Source organism: Littorina saxatilis, linkage group LG3, assembly GCF_037325665.1.
Source record: "Littorina saxatilis isolate snail1 linkage group LG3, US_GU_Lsax_2.0, whole genome shotgun sequence".
NCBI classification, from domain to species: Eukaryota; Metazoa; Mollusca; class Gastropoda; order Littorinimorpha; family Littorinidae; genus Littorina; species Littorina saxatilis.
In genome coordinates this window covers 69,137,454-69,158,653 of record NC_090247.1, presented here as the reverse complement: position 1 = coordinate 69,158,653, position 21,200 = coordinate 69,137,454, and the positions used below count along the sequence as shown (strand labels likewise).

The 21,200-nt window shown below is 43.7% G+C and overlaps 1 protein-coding gene across 1 annotated transcript in view; it reads left to right on the top strand.

Annotated features, from left to right (window-relative positions):
• LOC138963101 (uncharacterized) overlaps positions 1 to 21,200 on the top strand; it is a gene marked incomplete in the record, with an annotated part of 64,889 nt that overhangs the window by 1,861 nt on the left and 41,828 nt on the right. Inside the window, 1 exon segment of the mRNA XM_070335131.1 lies at positions 14,491 to 14,614. Within this exon segment, the coding sequence (XP_070191232.1) occupies positions 14,491 to 14,614 (124 nt within the window).

Sequence of the window (21,200 nt, the reverse complement as noted above, 5' to 3'; positions counted from 1 at the left end):
GGCCAGAACCAACGAAATGGTCAATTCCCTGCTGTAAAGACTCTTGACCACTGGACAAACAACCGGAATAAGTCACGACACATCTGAATGAATCATACGTGAATTTTTTCCGCTCTATGCACAAGGCATCTTGCCGTGCGTCTGTCGTTACGATGTTTATCCCGGGGGTCAGACGGGGTATGAAAAGTGATTACCAGTGGTCCGGCTTTGTGTGTGTGAACCAATGTTATGACTTTGACTTTTGTGTGGGAGTACAGTTCTCGTGTGTATGTGTGTGTGTGTGTGAGTGTGTGTTAGTGCGTGCGTGTGTGTGTGTGTGTGGAATGGTATTTAGTGAATGAGATGTAACGATGTGAGAATTTTGGCTTAGACGTTGGGGCTGCTTATGTTTGTTGGCGTAGTCTCATGTTTGTTGGCGTAGTCTCATGTTTGTTGGCGTAGTCTCATGTTTGTTGGCGTAGTCTCATGTTTGTTGGCGTAGTCTCATGTTTGTTGGCGTGTTTATCTTTATAATCCCACGTGTTGTATGCTAGATGAAAGATTAGGAACGACAACACTCGGTGTAGCTGAACAACGTTTGTGTCATGTCGTGCGTGACACTACTTGCTGTGTTATTTATTCCTTTCTTCATTTCCTTTTGTTTCTTTTCTTCAGTTCATACGACTGGCCCTTACCTACACACCAAGCCCATTCAACCCAACCCCTCCTCCTTTTCGTTCTTCTTCTTCTATGAACATATTTCTATTTCAAGGATTTAGATACACTTAACAGTCAAAGACCTTTCAGCAAAAGACATTATCAAAGTGACAGTCCTGTCACAGAGTACCATCTAAAGATCTTATCCATCTGTTCTGAGACCTATCGTAAACTAAAGACTTCTCCACAATAATCTGACGCCCCGTCATTCTAAATCAGCGTATACATATTTCTCATCTCTATAGCTCGTTATCTGATGAGAGAGAGAGAGAGAGAGAGAGAGAGAGAGAGAGAGAGAGAGAGAGAGAGAGAGAGAGAGAGAGAGAGAGAGAGAAAGAGACACGGTAGAGGCTACTGTTACGCCTTTTTCAAGTCGTAAGTCGACTCAGAAATTCTATAGTTACGGCATGACGTCATTTTACTGTCGTAACCCGCTCAATGCAGGCCTCGGTTACACCTTTTCCACGTCGTAGAGTCAGTCGGCCATACTTTGATTACGGCGCGGCGTGATCCCACGTATCACTACAGGGACATGCGGCAGTTACGGCATCAGTGACGCCATTTTACTGTCGTAGCCTGCAGGCCTACTGTAACCCGTGACCATTTTGAAGGGTAGGCCACTCACCTGCACGTTATCATTTGTATATCAGAGAGAGAGAGAGAGAGAGAGAGAGAGAGAGAGGGAGAAAGAGACATAGAGAGAGAGAGAGACAAAGAGACAGACAAAGAGACAGACAGACAGAGAAGAGGTCCCAGCAATCATCAGGGATTAAAAAGAAGCAAGAGAGACAGACACAGAGAGAGAGAAAAAAGAGAAAGAAAGAGAGAGATCCGAGAGAGGCAGCTAGAAAGACAGACAGACAGACACAGAGCTAGAGAGAGACATACAGACAGACAGACAGACAGACAGACAGAGAGAGAGAGATGCAAACATAATTGGAGAGAGACCGAGAAGAAAGCGTCCGTCGTCTCGTATACTACTCCCAGGCCCAGGATAACAGCCTTGAGGCCACTGGGTGCACAAATACCATGGTCATCCCAGGTTCGGTCTGAGCCGTAGGATAATGGGACACGCAATCCCAGAGCGGTTAAGATCACTTTGGGAAAAGGCTGTGTCATAGCAGCCACAGGAGATAGAGAATCTCTTATTGTGGGGATGAGTGTGCATTACTTAGGTTACGAACAGCGTACAAAGAGTAGGTCGGGTTCCGACATGGTACATTTCCGTCGCACATCTTCGGTGGTGGTACATTGACAAAAATAAATCAGATACGCAGCATCGCATGTGTGAATTATGAGAAAGAGTAGGTCGGAATGACGTGGCTTTGTTGAGTAAGACATGGCACCAAAGATGTTTGTCCGCCACATTCAAGTCGCACATCTAGGGTAGTATGTTGAGTAAGACATGGCACCAAAGATGTTTGTCCGCCACATTCAAGTCGCACATCTAGGGTAGTATGTTGAGTAAGACATGGCACCAAAGATGTTTGTCCGCCACATTCAAGTCGCACATCTAGGGTAGTATGTTGAGTAAGACATGGCACCAAAGATGTTTGTCCGCCACATTCAAGTAGCACATCCAGGGTAGTATGTTGAGTAAGACATGGCACCAAAGATGTTTGTCCGCCACATTCAAGTCGCACATCTAGGGTAGTATGTTGAGTAAGACATGGCACCAAAGATGTTTGTCTGCCACATTCATGTCGCACATCTAGGGTAGTATGTTGACAGGGAAAAAAACTCAAATACGCAACATCGGATGTCACCACTCCCCCTCTCCTATTTTTTCTCAATTCTGTTTAAACCAGTCATCACTTTTCCCTGAGGTTAAAAAGTCTATTGGAGAACCTGATCCAGATGACAGGTCTTCATATTTTCCCCAGTCTAACTGTTGAGATTATGATACAGAAGGAGAAGGGAGGACAAGAACAGCAAGTGGGGTAACCCTGATGCCGCTGTACTCCCCCCCCCCCCCCCAATCTACACTCACACCCACTTCCTGTCACTTGTCCTCCTTCTTTTGATTCTTTTCATTTTTCATTTCTGAGCATGTTCTGTAGAATGAGCATAACTTTCCTGAAAGACAAGCTAGGACGCTAAATTTTCTGTGCAAATCATGCAGAGGCTACTTGTGTGTGTAAATAAATTTTATAAAGATTGCTTTATTTTTGTTCAATTTATGACGTTTTGTTTGGGTACTCTTTTTTTGGGTCACCCTGTACATGTGTCCTTCCATATAAAAAAGCATGTTTGTTAAAAGCTTCCTAATCTTATTCCCTCTGGTGCCAGGAGACTTGTTCCGCGTAACTCCAACTTACTGTTGTCTATATTTAGAATGCTTACTTCCCTTTGTTTCTCCAGAATCTGATTTTTGCCGAGTTTAGCTTCAGCTAAATAATTTAATGTTTAAATTACACCTCCGTTTTTCCCGCGAAAGCAGTGCATGGCTGCCTAAATGGCGGGGTAAAAACGGCCTTGCACGTAAAAACCTTGCGAGTTTCAGCCCATTAACGAAGAAGAGGACACCTCCGTGTATCCATGGTATCGCGTGATATCTCTTCGAGACAGGGTCAATGAATATGATGACGTCACTCGAGGTTCTGTCTATTTCCAATTGAGATAGCAGTGAGCAAAATGCACAAGGAACTCTGTGTTGTCCATTCCCGCTGTTTGCTTCACACAACAGCTAAATGTGCTCACCATATGTCACACTTTGTAAATCTATCAGCGGGAGTCATTGTTGTAATGTTCTGTGGATGAAGCGTGCTCTTTGTTCTCAACGGGTGTTTGGGCAATTAGGCTACGCCATTTTTCTGTCGTCAGGACAGCTAGTTGGAAAATGGTTAACGGCCGCCCTTTAGAAGCCCAGTTATTGTAAAACAAATACGTGTCTTTTACATGTAATGGGGTAAACACACGCGTATAGACTGCTGGCGAAGAAAGCAGGCGTCTCTTGTTTTTAAAGCGGAGAGCAACAAAAAGAGGGAAATCTCTTCAGTTCTTCGCAAAAAAAAAAGGAAACGTTGTTGTAGAGCGGAAACAAACGGTCAGTTGTACCTTATAACTGTATACAATATGCAGAAATAACACTCACTAACCGGCAGAGACCGGCACGGTTGGCCTAGTGGTAAGGCGTCCGCCCCGTGATCGGGAGGTCGTGGGTTCGAACCCCGGCCGGGTCATACCTAAGACTTTAAAATTGGCAATCTAGTGGCTGCTCCGCCTGGCGTCTGGCATTATGGGGTTAGTGCTAGGACTGGTTGGTCCGGTGTCAGAATAATGTGACTGGGTGAGACATGAAGCCTGTGCTGTGACTTCTGTCTTGTGTGTGGCGCACGTTATATGTCAAAGCAGCACCGCCCTGATATGGCCCTTCGTGGTCGGCTGGGCGTTAAGCAAACAAAGAAACAAACAAACAAACCAGCAGAGTAAATTAAAATAACAACGTTGGCATCTTACACTGATTCAGATTGACTGGGACTATATATCTGTATATATACATAAAATGGACCGTCCCAATTTGAGCGAAGTAACCACGTGTACACCTTGCTATATTATATATATGCAGACATAACACTCACTAACCTAAGTCACAATGAGAGTAAGTACTTTTACATATATATTTTTCAGTCAGAAGTGACAATCTTCACACCTGTGTAAACTGATTGTGAATGCACGGCATGTAACGGCTCCGAGCACCAATTAAGTCCCGTACTAATGTTTGCGGTCATACTCAGTACCCCAAACTTTCTGTTACACTCCCAGTGATTTACATTGAGTGTACGGCTGTCGAGGATGATCGGAGGACATAGGTTGTCTTCACAGCTGCGTAAACTTCTTGTGAATGTACGGTATGAAACGGCTCCTATCATCGGGTCAGAGTCCCGTACCAATGTTTGCTGTCAGTGTCAGACTCAGTACCCCAAACTCTGTGTTATACTGCCAGTGGAGTACAATCATTGTATACGACTGTCGAGGATGATTGGGAAACATAAGAATTTTTCACAGCTGCGTAAAGTCATTGTGAATGTACGGTATGAAACGGCTCCTATCATCGGGTCAGAGTCCCGTACCGACGTTTGCTGTCAGTGTCAGACTCAGTACCCCAAACTCTCTGTTATACTGCCAGTGGAGTACATTCATTGTATACGACTGTCGAGGATGATTGGGAAACATAGGTAGTCTTCACAGCTGCGTAAACTACTGTAGGTTCGGTATGAAACGGTTCATTGTACGTATACCGGGTCCCGTACCAGTGGTTGCTGTCGGCAGTGTCAGACTCAGTACCCCACACTCTCTGTTATACTCGAGAATGATTGGGAAACATAGGTATTCTTCACAGAGCGTTAATCAAAGTGTAGGTTCGGTATGAAACGGTTCGTAGTACCGGGTCCCGTACCAATGCTTGCTGTCAGTCTCAGTACCCAAAACTATCCGTTATAGTTCTGGTTGAGTACATTCCTTGTGCGAGGATGAGGGGGAAGAATGGGAGAAATGATCCTCCGATGTACTGTGTAGGTCGTATAAGCTCTTTGGTAGGAGTAAAATATTACTTTTGTGAGGCCGGTTGGTGTACCCAGGGGAACGCTGTTTGTGAGAGACATGGAATGGACGAAGTACAACTGTGCGTTTGGTTTAAACAAAACTTTATTCAATTATTATCATGACAAAAACAATTCATAGTTTTTAGGATAACTAACTCAAGCAAATACTTCTTATTTTAAGTAATCCTGGTATGTACATAACAAAGGTTAACATGATGGCGGACTAAATACATTTACTCATTTCAGGCAACGATAACAGACAGAAAAACCTGATACGCAAACAATCAGAAAAGGGAGGGAGTGGTAATACAGGAGGTTGGGAAAAAAACCTGTGCGTTTCAATGGCAAACTTTTTCAGGTTCATTTTTTGTTTGTTTGTTTGTGTATTGGGTGTTTTGTACTCAATCTTTTGGGGTTCTTGCGTTTAATTTGTGTTGTGTGTATGATTGTGTACACCTAACTGGCTGGTAGTCTGGCTCTGTGTGTGCGTGTAGACAATCATGGGTGTGTGTCTGTCTGCCAGGCTCAATGTAGTGTGTGTCTGTCTATATTCTTAACACTCAGGGGTGCAATCTTTTCAAGTCACCAGCTTGTCCAAAGCAAAACCCACGGTTCCAAATAATGAAGTAGCGAATGACTCAAACGCTGAAGTATACGACTTCAAAGAGTAGATAAATTGAGAAATGTCATGTCGTCCGCTTGACAATGTTTCTTTGCAGAACTGCTTGTCTGCTAAAAGAACAAGCTTTGCAGCACCCCATCCTCCCACTCCCCTCTCACCCCCCCCCCTCCCCCCCATCCACATTTACTTACTTGTACTGTTCTCGTCTACCTATCTGTCTCATCTGTGTGGAATGAGTGAAAGCTAGAAACACCTGGCCACGTGGACACGCTTGGCTTTTCACAACCAATGTAGCTGAAAATCGCCCCTGCCTCCCTGCATCACGTGTCCGCTCTCACCTGTTCACGTTCGCTTTGCCGTGAGGAAGCGCAGGACCGTTTAGGTTGAGTCAGCGGTTTTTATGTGTCTGGCGGTCTGTCCGTTTACTTGTGTGTCTGTCTGAATAAATCTGAAACGTATAGACTGCTAAAGTTCCAAAACCGATAAAGAATTAAAAAACAAACAAGCAAGGTTGGCTATTTGGATCGTTTAATTATGGACAAAACGAAACATTCACCAGTATGTCGAGCTAATGGGGTTTGAAGTGTACGGATCAACTAATGATAATTATGTAATGAACAGAAAAACTCATTATAATGTGTATGTTCGTCCACTTTTAAGATTACTAGGTCGACGTATAATGTGATTGTTTCATTTTGCCCATGTCTGTCTGCCTGTCTGTCTGTCTGTCCAAGGGACAAGCATTGTATATCAGATTGTGTTGATATGTTATGAAATGATGGAGAAACTAATAACTTGACTGCTAAAGAATAAAAAGAGCAGATATTCACAATCACAACAGTACTTTAGTAGTCCGGAAAACTCAGTAAAAACAACGCAAAAGACCGAGAGCTCAATGCAGTTGATAAGTAATGTTTAACGCCCTCAAGGTAAAACCATTAGGCCTAAAAAAAAATAGGTGTGGTTACGGTAACCCGACCTACCCTATTTTGTTGGGCCGCTATAACTTTTTATTACATTTGTCAAAAAAATAACAAGTACACGAGTGCAGAAAACGCAATGAAAGCGAAAGCGCCCGAGTCGCACACTTATTTCCCTGTCAAGTAGGTTTAATTTGTACACATTAGAAAAAAAAGTTTAAAAAAAAAAAGTGATTGCCTACCTTCCTACCCTATTTTTTTTGGCTATGTTACCGTAACCACACCTATTTTTTTTTGGGGGGGCCTTAAAAGGGGCATGTTCCCGGGTTTGAATCCCGACTTGGAGAGAAAAAAAAACAAGAAAAAAAAGGCCACCCCCCAAGGGAGGAATGGGATGATTGTCGCGCTCTAGCTCCTGGTCAACGCAGCACCCGAGTCGGAGGTGGTTTCAAGGAGAGTCATGGGGTTAGTTTGGAGATCCAGCTGGATCATTATGTGTCAGTGCTGGCAGTCAGCACTGCCGTTGTGGGTCTCTTTTTTCAACGCATTTCATCAGTTCGGATGATTAACTCCCTGTGTAGGCTGTTGGTATCATCTCCCTTCCACCCCAAACCATCGCTGTTTTCATCCCCCCCCCCCTCCCTCTCCCTCTCCCCTTCGCCCACACTAATTCTTTGCCACGACCCGGATTCAGTCCAGATCCTGTTAGCCCTTTTGGCTCATGCCGTAAACAGATTCAGCGAATGCGTTGAATGGTAGATAACACGTTGCCTACCTCTGACGCCCAAGCACGCAATCGGCGTAAATACGCACTTTCCCGTTGAAAAGAAACACAAAATGACAGAGATATCCGAATTAGCTAAGGGAGATAAGCACCGAATCTGTTTCCATTGCCAGGATGCGGGTTTAGGTTTAACGCCCCTCGGAATCTGGAGAGTGTTGCGTGCTGCTGTTTGGGTGTTGTGCAGGGTTGCAATGGAGCGGACAGAAAAGGGGATGAGTTGGCATGGGATGTTTTTTGTCGGTTAGGTGTTTCGCGTGTGTGTGTGTGTGTGTGTGTGTCTCTCTCTCTCTCTCTCTCTCTCTCTCTCTCTCTCTCTCTCTCTCTGTCTCTCTCTCTCTCTCTCTCTCTCTCCCTCCCTCTCTCTCTCTCTCTGCGTCTGTGAGTGGCTGTCTATTTAGTATGTCTGTGTGTCATTGTAGTACATTTGATTTGATGCGTGTCCGTGGTTGAAACATTCTTACATTTCTCTGTTTCTCTTGGGTGTGTCTGGCGTGTATGTAGTCCTGTAGTTTTTCTCTTCGTGCTTATGATTGTCATTGTCAGTGTATCTGTCTGTGTGGCTGCCAGGTCGACTCTATCAGTGTCGCAAGCTCACACACACTCACACACACTCACACACACACACACACACACACACACACACACACACACACACACACGTGACTCACACACACCGAAAGTTCTCCCCGAAATCACTCACATTGTTTTGTCAGTATAGGCATGGAATTCTGTTGCTGTGATTGGCTGAAAATTGCCCTGCATTCCCATCGTGCGCACTCCGCCTTGCTTGAGAAAAACAGCACTGAGCCATTTCACCTGTGCTCGTAAACTCCACAGGCATCGACGACCAGATAGTCGGAAGAATGATAACAACATAAAGCTATAATTATTCGATAAAACAATGTTATTATCGGTAACGCCAGGCTTTCGGAACCAATGCCCCCCTCCCCCCCCCCCCCCCCTCCCTACCTAGATCTAGCCCTGCAGGATGAAGGCAAAAACTGGATGTACCCACCGAGAATAACCGACCTGTTGCCAGGAAGTTCACCTGTTGTTTCGCTTGAATCAAAGACCTGTGTGAAGGTGTTAGAAAGGTGCTGATGCAGGTTGTCAGATTCGGCGACAGTGAGAGCGAGTGATATTCAGGGGGTGTGGGGAGGGGGGGGGGAGGAGGAGAGGGGAAGTTTAGGCCACGCGCGAACCTGTCGTCTGCCAGGCATGTTTTCGCACCCGCCGTGAGCGATGATGGAAGGGAAGCAACTGCTACCCTTTCCCTGCCTAGTAGCTTCCCCTCGGTGCCAATGATTTTCACCTACCTTACCGCTACCGGTCTAGAATTGACAGGCAGACTGACCTGATCTGGAAACCAGGTGTGGTAGGTGCCGGAATTGTTTCCCCTTTTTCTGCTCATAGGCAGATTCCTGTGGATGATGAACCTGGCGAGAATGAAGCCAGCCTGTGTGGGCCCGACAAGACGAGAAAAATTGATAATCACCTGTTGATCGTCGTCATTGTGGCTGTGTAGGTTGCTTCTACTGTTCTGAGAAACATAAAAGGAAAATATTAAGCGCTCTACAAGCATACGACATGTGCAATAGAGTAAATGAGAGTTACGCGGGTCCAATCTCCTTGTACCTAAGAGAATAAGCATCCTCAAAATGCTTCTTCTGTGTTGTTGGTTCTTGGTTGCAGTTGTTTCCCACAACAACAAAAATAAGGGCTTGTTCTCCCTCCCATCAACTTCGCGAGGCCAATTTATCGTCTGCGTGCAGCGGGATTCCAGCGACTTAATCTGTATCTGCATTTCTGTCTGTCTGTCTGTCTGTCTGTCTCTGTCTTTCTCTCTCCCTCCCACGCTTCCTCCGTGGTTAAACACAGATTTAACCAATGCCATGGCCCTTCGAGATTACTTTAAAGAAAAGAAAATGGCTACGGAGTTTAAAAAACAGAGGAATAAAGTTACCGACATCGTGCGTGATGCAAAACGTAGCTATTTTAATAAACTGGTATCAGACAAAAGGGACACAGCTACTTTCTGGCGTGCTGTCAATGAAATCACCCACAAACTCGGAAAATGTCAAATCCATCTGTAACTTCACTATCCCCTCAAACTTTTAACAATCATTTTCTATCCCTTGCCGATAGACTGCTGACTGCAGCCCAAGGTAATGCAAACCGAGATAAGTACGAGTGTCCAGAGACACTCACTTCGTTCTGCTCCGGCAAACTGGAAAAAGCTTCCCTTTTCCGCGTTCCACCAATTGCGGTGCACGAAGTGGGAAAATACATAAGGGACCTGAAAAACAAGAAATCGATGGGGCCTGACAATGTCCCTGCACATCTCTTTAAAATGGCTGTGCCATATATTGTTGATTCACTTACCTACGTATACAATTTATGTATTGAAAAGGTTACATTTCCTACCGTTTTTAAAACTGCCAAAGTAGTACCGCTGCCTAAAACTAGGGACGCGTCGGACCCAGACAATTTTCGTCCAATTTCAATCTTATCGATTTTGTCAAAGCCACTTGAAAAACATGTCCACCAGCATTTACTCCAGTATATGGAGAACAATAATCTTTTTCATCCGTCACAGTCTGGGTTTCGTCGGAAACATTCTTGTCACACTGCCCTTATTAAGATGTGCGATTCTTGGCTGTCAGCTATAAACCGGTCTGAAATAGTCGGCACCGTCTTTCTGGACTTCAAGAAGGCTTTCGACACAGTGGACCATACTACCTTACTTTCAAAGCTGTCCGCGTACCTCCCTAAGTCTCCATTTATAGCCTTCTTTCATTCTTATTTAAGTGATCGTAAACAGTATGTCCTTCTTAATGGAAAACCGTCGTCTACAGGTCGTGTCACAAGTGGGGTTCCCCAAGGATCGGTTCTTGGCCCACTTTTGTTATGTATATTCATTAACGACTTGCCTCTCCCTATTTCTGATCCTCATGTTATCAATGACCTTTTTGCTGACGACTCATCTGTGTACACTTTTTCAAAGCACCTGAACACGTTAGAGTCATCACTTCAAAGAAGCCTCGATGAAATTTTTACTTGGTGTAACACTAATAGTATGATAGTACATCCGGCAAAAACCAAACTATGGTAATCACTTCTAGACAGAAACACCAGCTGGCCCCACTTGACCTAAAGCTTAGCCTTGGTTCATTACCGATTGAGCAAGTGCGTGAACATCGGGTTCTAGGGGTCACAATAGATTCTGAGCTTAACTGGAAATGTCACTTAAACAATATGAACAAAACGTTATCGAGAAACATGTTTTTGTTCTCGCAGCTACGATATTATGTTGACACTTCAGTTCTAAAATTGTTTTACCATGCACATATTCTGTCACATCTAAGTTATGCTTCCACGTTGTGGGACAACTGTAGTGATGTCCACATGATGAAACTAAATTCTCTCCATCGTCGTGCAGCTAAACTGATGGTACCTAACTCATCAGTCACAACTGACAAGAAACTAAAACTGCTCGACCTCCTTCCGTTAAACCAGCAGCTTAAACTGAATAAAGCATTGTTCATGTTTAGAGTTACAAACAAAGAAGTCCCTGAGTACATTCAGTCACTATTTCAAAGGGCAACCAACAGGTATGGTTCTAGTAAATTCATTCCAACCTCGCCCTCGACTAGATTTGTACAAGTCTAGTCTTGCATTCTCCGGATCTTCAGTATGGAATTCGCTTCCAACTGTACTTAAACATATTCCATCAGTCAAGGCCTTTAAAAAACAAACACACAGACATTTGTTCAAAGTCTGATTCAAAGTGAAACAGTTATTGTAACTTTGTGGCAATTCGTAAATTGGTTTATTCCGATATCTCAAACCAACCTAATTTAATCAATACATAAACGTTATCTTATAGCTTCACATGTATATTAGCATGCGTGTATGCAATTTATGCATGGAAAAAGATACGGGATACGATTCTCTTTTTATGATTGTTGTTTTTCTACACTTGACTTGCTATTTGTTTGCTTGCTGTTGTTGTTTTTATTCAGGACCTCATGTTCTTATTGAACGTAACTTTGCACTCATTATCATCATTATTATTAGTGTTATTATTATCATTATTATTATTTTATTGTTATTAATCTTATTACCATGAAATCATCATTATTGCCTTCATTGCTACTATCATTGTTACTTTTGCTATCTTTATACTTCATAGTTTTTATTTAGTTAATCTATAACTTTTGATTTGCTTTTGAATGTTACTTATTACCATATGTATGTTTCGTCAAATTCGTAGTGTCCATATACTCTTTTCATGTGTTGTTTTGTTCTCGTCTTTGTTTGCAAGGACAGATTGTAAGACTAGGCAATGCCTAAAATCTCCATCCTTCTGTAATAAAGTTTAATCAATCAATCTCTCTGTCTCTCTCTATGTCTCTCTCTCTCTCACCACCACCACCCCCCCCCCTCTCCCCTCTCTCTCTCTCTCTTAGTCTGCAAAGCTGCGTTACTTGTGGACTTTAGCACAACAATATAATCATAAAGTCATTACATAATAACTTTTTGACGAGGTTTAGTGACTGCTTTGTTCTTTCCTTGTTAAGAGGAAAATTCAGAGAGAGTGAGTGAGGGAGTGTGTGTGTGTGTATAAACGTCTGTTTGTATGAGTGTCTGCTTTTGTGTTCGTGCGTGCGTGTTTGCGTTCGTGCGTGTTCCTACGTGTGACGGTGTGTGTGTGTGTGTGTGTGCGCGCGCGCATATGTGTGTGTGTGTGTGCCACGGCCCGGTATGTGCGTACTCTGATGATGCCACGTGTGTGTGTGCGCTTGCGTTCGTGTGTGCTTTTCGTGTGTGTGTGTGTGTGTGTGTTCGTGTGTGCTTTTCGTGAGTGAGTGTGTGTGTGTGTGTTATGTACTAACTGGCTTGCCATACTGCGTCGTTTCTATAGCCTATATGTTGTAGTTGAAATGACCTTTCCACATCAGACAAGAAAAATGAGGCTGGCTTTTCCTTTCTCACAGCCTGAGTAAGCCTACGTGTATATACAAGATGGATGGCTCTTTTACAGGACACACAAACCGCGATGTCCTGAACCCTAAACCTTCAAGCTTAGCAACACAAAACACAGATAATCAAACAATGTTATCGAAGGGATCTAATGGTCGTGAAATCCAAGACCTAACGTGGTCTCGGCGTGCTCGTCTCGCTCGGCAAGTACGTTTGAGGTGGCTGTTTTGCGAAGGCCAGTGTGGTGGAGGGGATTTGGCTGAGATTTGGGCGATTAGATAGCAGCTCTATTCTTCGGCTAAAGGGGGAATCCCCGTAGCGAGAGATGGGGGAGGGGGGGGAGATGGATGTATTGAATGAAGGAGAGAGAGCGAAGGGTGAGAGAGAGAGGAAGAAGAGAGAGAGAGAGATAAATCGAACTCAAAAACGTTATTATATATTTAAAGAATTATAGGACCATACGGTCCTTCTTACAGTAAATGATGATGATGATGGTGATGATGATGATGATGATGATGATGATGATGATGATGATGATGATGATGATGATGATGATGATGATGATTTCGCCGTGCTTCCGGAAAGTGGGAGGGGGGATGCGAGAGATAGAGAGGTGTGTGAGATAAGATGAGAAAGAGAGAGAGAGAGACCGACACACACACACACACACACACACACAGAAAGACAGAGAGTGAGAATGAGAGAGAGAGAGTGAGAAAGAGAGAGAGAGCTTCTGCGCCCTAACTAGTCAGTTTTAGCATTCACAAAATCTAGCTTGGAAAATGTGAGTGAATAAGAGTAAGTTCGAGAACTCTGCCTTCCAGTTTCCAAACACGTAAGTCACCAGTTGCTCCCCCTGCGCTGTGAATATTCCACACACACACACACACACACACACACACACACACACACACACACACACACAACGATGATGTTCGCTAATAAAAAGTTTTATTGCTGTCAAGTTTTAGATTTTATGAGAAGAAATTGGCACAAGAGAACATAGTGTTTTTTAAAGCACCATATAAAGCGTTCCACTTCCAGATGTTAGTGGCACATGTTCATGTATGACCGCTGAGAACAGACAATAGCTGGGTGGATTGCACCACACTATGGTAAAGTCGTAAGTTTATTGACAAGCGGGCAGACGGGGTGGGCCGCGGCGCAGCGGTTTTATTTGGCTGAGACAGAAGCTGTCAAGCGATCCTGTAAGTCTCTCAATGCTTGGATTGGAACCCTGTGCTAATTCGACATTTGCCTCTTTTTGCTACAAAAAAAAGATGTCCTCCGAATTACTGTTGTTTTTTAATTTTATTTGTTTGTTGATTGGTTATTTCTACTTGGATATTTTTTCTCTCAGTAATCCTTCTTTCGTACTTGTTTTTCTTTGTCTTTTTTTTTTCTTCTAGGTCTTTGTTTTGCTTCCTGTCTTTAAATTCATCTTGCCAGTGCTAAGTCCTTTCATCACCTTTTCCCTTGGAGAGAAAAAGAGTTATTTGCGTGTGAGAGGGCTGTTTCTTTGAGAGGGAAATGGAAGCGATTTACCTTCGTGTATATATAAAAATTATTGTCTTTCTGGCGTTTGACTCTAGCATGGAGGGGCCATATCTTCTGTATAACTTGTATACTTTTCGTTTTGATTATGGGTGTTTTCGTTTTGTGTGGGTGTGCGTTTTTCAGTCGTGACACATCTATTTGTAAACGTTTTATTTGTGTATGTGGATTTCATATATCTCGTTTTACCTGTTTCCATACCTTTTTTTCCTACCTTCGTGTGTGAATACAGGTATTGCTAGATCTGTGTGAGGCCAAAACAGAGTGCCAGGTTTTGTGATCTTTATGTCTTAACATAAATTCAAAACCGAACGTTAAGACAGATAATGTTGCGTTGTTTTAACTGCTGATTCACACCTGACGTTTTACCTGTGTTTGTGATTACAGGTGTTGCTTGACCTGTGCGAGGACAAGGCGGAGTGCCAGGTGTTAGCAGAGTCCACCACCTTCCGACAGGATCCCTGTCCCGCTACCTCCAAATACCTGGAAGTCCACTACAAGTGTAGGCCCAGTGAGTACATTGCTGTCTGTCTGTCTGTCTGTCTGTCTGTCTGTCTGTCTGTCTGTCGGTATGTATGTATGTATGTATGTATGTTTATTACGTCATTTTGTCTGTTCCTCCGGACCGGTCGTTTGTTTATAAAAAAAAATCTTCCACGCACGCACGCACGCACGCACACGCGCACGCACGCACACACACACACACACACACACACACACACACACACACACACACACACACACACACACACACACACAGCTTAAGCCTAAGATAATATTATGTTATCCGAAGAGGAACGGATTCGAAAAATCCATTAGAGCCTACCTAGGCCAACATCTCCACCCCCTTCCCCTTCCTTAAGACTTATTTTGCCCGTTATCAAATCTACCCTCTCGTCGTTTTACTACAACCCACACAAACACACCAAGACGGCCACTATTTCGGTAATCTTCTTATTTCCTGTCTCGGTCACAAAGACCCACATTTACCGCAAAACAGAAGAGCACGTACTGACACGGCAATTGGGTGCAGTGTCCATCTTCCGTCAAATGGCATTACCTCCTTGCTCACTGCCTGATAGGCCATTGAGTGCTTGATTGGGCAGTTAACGCGTGTAATGGGTCATTCAACACGGCCACCCCCTATCTCGGAAACCCCTTCCTCCTACCTCTGTCAGTTTCTCTGCGAAGAATATCTGGAAACTGACTCTGCAGGTCTGCAAAATGTCTGAAACTCCTTCCCGAGTCATTTCTGTGGGAAACGTCGGAAGCTTCTTCCGACCCCCTTGCCCGAACAAAATGCTCGCAAAATATCTTAACTCCTTCCTGGAGAATTTGTGTGCATTCTGCAAAATGACTGAAACTCTGTATTAATTCTTAAAAAAATGGAAAATGCCCGCAAGATGTCAAAAACTGCTTACTATTTCGTGTCTGAAGAAAATGTCTGTAAACTGCAACATTTTGCCTGCAAATTATTTGAAACTCTGTCTTCCCTCTTGCTTTACCAAAAATGTCTGCAAGCCGCAACATTTAAAAAAAAATGTCTGAAATTGCCTTCCACCTGTGTCTGAGAAATATTTTTTTTTTTAATTCTCTTTTTTGGAGTTTTTCTTTACATTGCATTACATCACATAGACAAGGGGACAATTACAACACACTGGGGGTGGGGGGATGGTCATGGCTTGGTGGTCGCAGTATCAAAATATGTAAAGGAGAAAGAACCTAAGGGTTACGTCACAACATGCATATATATATACAAGCGCCAATCCCATCCTGACCTCAGGTCAAAATGAGTTCGGCTCATTCTCTCCCTGGCAAGGAAACCGATTTTTTTTTTTTTTTACATATTTAGAGCTTTTTGTAATGTGTTATGGATGTAAGCAGATTCGCGATCGTCGATAATGATTTTTCATGGTGTTTTGTAATTTTTGAATTACAGAGGAATTTTTATTTTAGACAGTTTCAATCGAGCTATTTTTTGCGGATGTATTTACTGTGCAAACAGCTCTAAATATGGCATAAGTGTCACGTGATAATCAACCGTTTGGTTTCGTCGCTCGCTGGAGCAGACGATTTTTTTGACAGTGATGCAACCATATATTACGGTCTCCTTCCGGCAGCAGTCCCAAAATTTCGACTTGTTTTGACCTTAGAACGATGTCTTTATCATGACTGTGAAGAACAGAACGGAGATCACTGTCGAAGTCGGCCAATCTGCAATCATTTTCGTCTCGCGAACACTGCTCGTGAACAACATATGGGAGATCACTCTGTATTCTGGTTTTGATAGATTCGCGTAGGACTGTCGCGTCCGGTCAGAGAGACAACTGGCGATAGCCGTGGAGCGAGGATTATCAGAATGGCGCCAATCCTTGTAAAATTTATCTAGTGCTGCGTTGTACTTTTCCCAAATAAATCTTTGCTTAAACATTTGAGAAACATTTCTGCAAAAATATCTGAAATTCCTTCTTGGGGAAATTGCAATAATTAAATTGAATGCGAACTGTCTGCAAAGCTCCTTCTTACCCCATGTCTGTGGAAACTGGCCGAAAACTTTGCATGTCTGAAATTCTTTCCCACCCACTTTCTAAAGAAAAAGCCTCTACAATACCTTAAAATCATTTCTTACTCTTGTCTCAGCAAATGTTCTACAAAAAGAAAAAGTTGTGCAAAATGTCAGCGAAATATCTGATACTCCGTCCTGATTAAACTGTCTACAATCTGCAAAATGTCTGCACGATGTATACAACTTATGGTATGGGGGGAAAAGCAACAACAGGGTATTCCAAGAACTGATTGGACGAGGGGTGAAATTAAAGTACGACAGGCAAGTGGTGGCCGTAGGGAACAGAGAAACATAGTGGACATCAAATGGCGGGGTGAAATTGAAGTATGACAGGCAAGTGGTGGCCGTAGGGAACAGCGAACCATAGTGGACATCAAACGAAGGAGTGAAATTGACTTTGGAAAGTTTTACAATTTATTTTTCTTGAATTTAATAGGAATGTTGTCCCCGTTTTCACGAGAAACCTATTAGACTTTTCTGTTTGATATTCTGCCGTTCTACCATATTATGCTCGCCAGTAAAATAACACTGACCGGATCAATCTTGACCTCTATTTTGTTCTGCCTGTTGTTGGCCGTGTCTAGTTGTTCTGGAGCGTTCGGAGACAGTAAACGTGATCTGATCAGCTTGTCGTGGCAAATAGACAGATCGATAATTACTTGACGCTTGATTTTTTTCCTCACGAAAGTCCCTCAGGAGACTAGCGACTGGAACGGTCTGAAGAGGTATTCTAGTAGCGCGGTACAATGCGATTGGTCAAGGCTCACTAGGGATTTAAAAAAAAAACACCAATAGCCAGCGGTACTGTACTATTGCATGGTCCTTTTTCGTCGGTCACGGCTTTCAAGGATTTTAAAGGAACACCGATGGATGTTGAGACAGTCAGCTAGCACGGTCGTTGTTCATCAATGAAAGCTTACTGAGAATCAGAATAAAGAGACAGCAGTGAATTTTGAAGGGGCAAAAAGTAGTCTACGAACACGGCCTTATTATGACTGAACCATGGCCTGAGGATTTGAAGAACACCAGTAGATGTGTTGATAGCTAGAGGTTGTCTACTAGCACGGGCTCTTTTCATTGGCTCAGGCATTCAGGGGTTAAAAGGACACAAGCAGACTTTAGAGAGAGAAAAAAACAAAGGTAGTCAGACAGCACGGTCCTTTGGACAGGTCAAGGCGGCTTCCAGCGGCTTCCAGCGTGTTAATAAAAATGCTTGGGTCCGCAATTTAAATGAAGCAACAACAACAAAAAACAAGGAATGAACGTTTAATTCATCCAAGTCAAAACAAAACATTCAATAGCACGTGGACCCAGTTATCTTTGCAATAAACAGACACACATATAATAATCAGATCATCTACAGAAAATGAACTGAGGTTTGTAGCTACGAACTTACAAAACGCGGGAAAAAAACAGGCTGTAGTCAACCAGCACGGTCAGATCCGTTAGTCAAAGCATACATGTAGATGTCTGGAGGACGCTTGCTACGGCGGATTGTTCAATGGTCACAAGCCGAAGATAACCTGAACTGTTCCGGACTGTAGCGTTTTCTTTTCAGTGATCACAATTTTTCTTTTGTTTCTTCTTTCTTTTTCTCTTTTGAAAGAAACCTGGATGTAAAGGTTGTATCTTCTTGCCGAAAGATGTAAAGGAGTGTGCTAGCACGGTTGTTTTCATGAAGAACGATCCATGTCAGTACAAGACTCGCGGTGTGTCTGCTGTTGACAGGGAAAGGAGTGTGCTAGCACGGTTGTTTTCATGAAGCACGATCCATGTCAGTACAAGACTCGCTGTGTGCCTGCTGTTGACAGGGAAAGGAGTGTGCTAGCACGGTTGTTTTCATGAAGCACGATCCATGTCAGTACAAGACTCGCTGTGTGCCTGCTGTTGACAGGGAAAGGAGGGGGGGGGGGGCAGGAGTGAGTCTGAGACTATACAGTTTGGTTTCTTCGTCGCGACCACCTTAGGGCATAGAACAGTGGAACCCCCCTTTTAAGACCTCCACCAATCTGAGAAAGTCAGGTCTTAAAAAGGAAGAAATCTTAAAATGGGGCTACATGTATAGAGGCTATGAAGAGAACGTCTGAGCAAGGAGGGTTTTGAAAGGGAAGGAGTCTTAAATCGGGGGAGTGGGGGTCTTAAAAGGGGGGTTCCATTGTACAGAGAGAGACAAAGTAGTAAAGACAGATTGATAGACAGACAGATAGACAGACAGATAGATAGATAGATAGATAGACAGACAGACAGATAGACAGACAGAGACAGATAGACAGACAAAGACAGATAGACAGACACAGACAGACAGATAGACAGACAGACAGACAGAGACAGACAGACAGAGACAGATAGACAGACAGACAGATAGATAGACAGACACAGACAGACAGATAGACAGACAGAGACAGACAGAGACATATAGACAGACAGACAGATAGACAGATAGATAGACAGACAGACAGAGACATATAGACAGACAGATAAACAGACAGACAGATAGACAGACAGAGACAGCCAGACAGACAGAGACAGAGACAGACAGATAGACAGACAGAGACAGACAGACAGACAGACAGACAGACAGATAGACAGACAGAGATAGACAGACAGACAGACAGACAGAGACAGATAGACAGACAGAGAGAGACAGACAGACAGACAGATAGACAGACAGAGACAGATAGATAGACAGACAGACGGAGAGGCGGAGGGAGAGAAAGAGGGGTGTGACACAGGGGAAAGAGAGTTTCTATCATGTCCCTTTTCGCTGAAAACGACACAGACTGTATTGAAAGAAATGACGGTAGACGATACTGTCTTCCCACGTCAGACAGAGAGGACCAAAGGTAGCCTAGCACGGCCTTCTTTGTCCTTCACGGCGTCTGCCTGTAAAGAAAGAGTCCGACAGTTCCGCCTTGTCAATGAAAAGCAGCACGATTGGGAGCAGACTGTTCATTGGTTGGTGTTTTCTTTCTTTTCATCTTCTCCGCTCAAAGAATCTTCGAAAATCGAGGTGGAATTGACTTGAGGTTGTCTACTAGCACGGTCCTCTTTTGAATAAACTCCGAGACATGAACAAATAAATGAATAAACGGACCGATAGATTCAGACATAGGCGCGCGTACACGCGCACACACACACACACACACACACAAACACACACACACACACACACAAACACATACACATACACACACACACACACACACACACACACACACACACACACACACCACACACACACAAAACACACACACACACATACACACACACACACACACACACACATACACAGACCTTCTCTCTCCTAGAGAGAGGAGAACCACACACACTCACCACCAGCAGCATGTACAGTCAGACTCGGTCAACACATGCCAGTCTTTGCCAGCCGGGGCCAGTAGAATTGACGTGTTGACTTTTTTTCCCGTCCTGTAGACTTGGCAGACTCTCGCTATTCTTGTGGTCAGCTCTTCGAGTTTGATGGTGAACCCACTCAATGATCCTCCGTCTGCTTTTACTTCCCCCCCCCCCCCCCCCCCCCCATCCCAACCTTACTTCCTGTGATCCTGCAGACTTCACAGGCGATGCCCAAAAAATCAGCTTGAGGTTAAAAGGTAGCGTTCCTCCTTCTGAACGATATAGTCTTGAGTCGAGCGTTTGCAAATGCCTGAGCCTGAAGGCGGGTGTAACTTACACCTCTTGGTATCAGTCTGCCTTAGAGATGAGGACGACAGTTGGCCAGATGGCTAGAATAGCGCGCTGCATTTTCCTGCATAGAACTAAGGCGCGTCTGCCGCGACGGTGCCTGAGCTAAACATTGGTGGGCACTGCTCACAGCACTGTAAACATTCCCCGTCCCTTCACCTCTCTCGCCACCATCCGCCCTACCCTTGGTCTCATGCCTGGATACTTGACATCACCACAGACTGATCTCTCTAGTCTTTTACACGGGATCAGGTTTAAACATACCATCCTGCCAGCGTCAACAGTCATGTAAACAATCATGTAAACATTGTGTAAGGCCAAACAAAATTATATTTTGGTTTAGGGTAACCCGACCGACCCTATTTTTTCCCGCCGACCCTAACACTTTTTTTTCATTTCTTAAAAAAAAAACCCAAAACTTTTGGTACATTTTGCGAACCATACCCAGACTAAGGGAAGTAACCTCCTTTAAAATCGACTAAATTTAAATAAAAAAAGGTTTTTTTAAAAGCCGACCTACCGACTCCTTTTTGGTTACGTTACCCTAAACCAACATATATTTTTGTTTGGCCTACACAATCATTTACACAATTATGTAATCAACCGTGTACACCACCACAGATGTCGAGGCTTCTATACATGGGATCGGAGCATACTTCTTCTTTGATACAATACCAACACCTTACGACCTGCTTGCGTTTGGTTCAGAGGGAAACTCAGTTTTGTTGAATTCATCTCGTAAATGACACAGCTAACATGCTTAGACAACACTGTGGGGGTGTATGAGTGTTTGCCTTTCTCTGTATATCAGAATGTCTTCGTGTTTTTT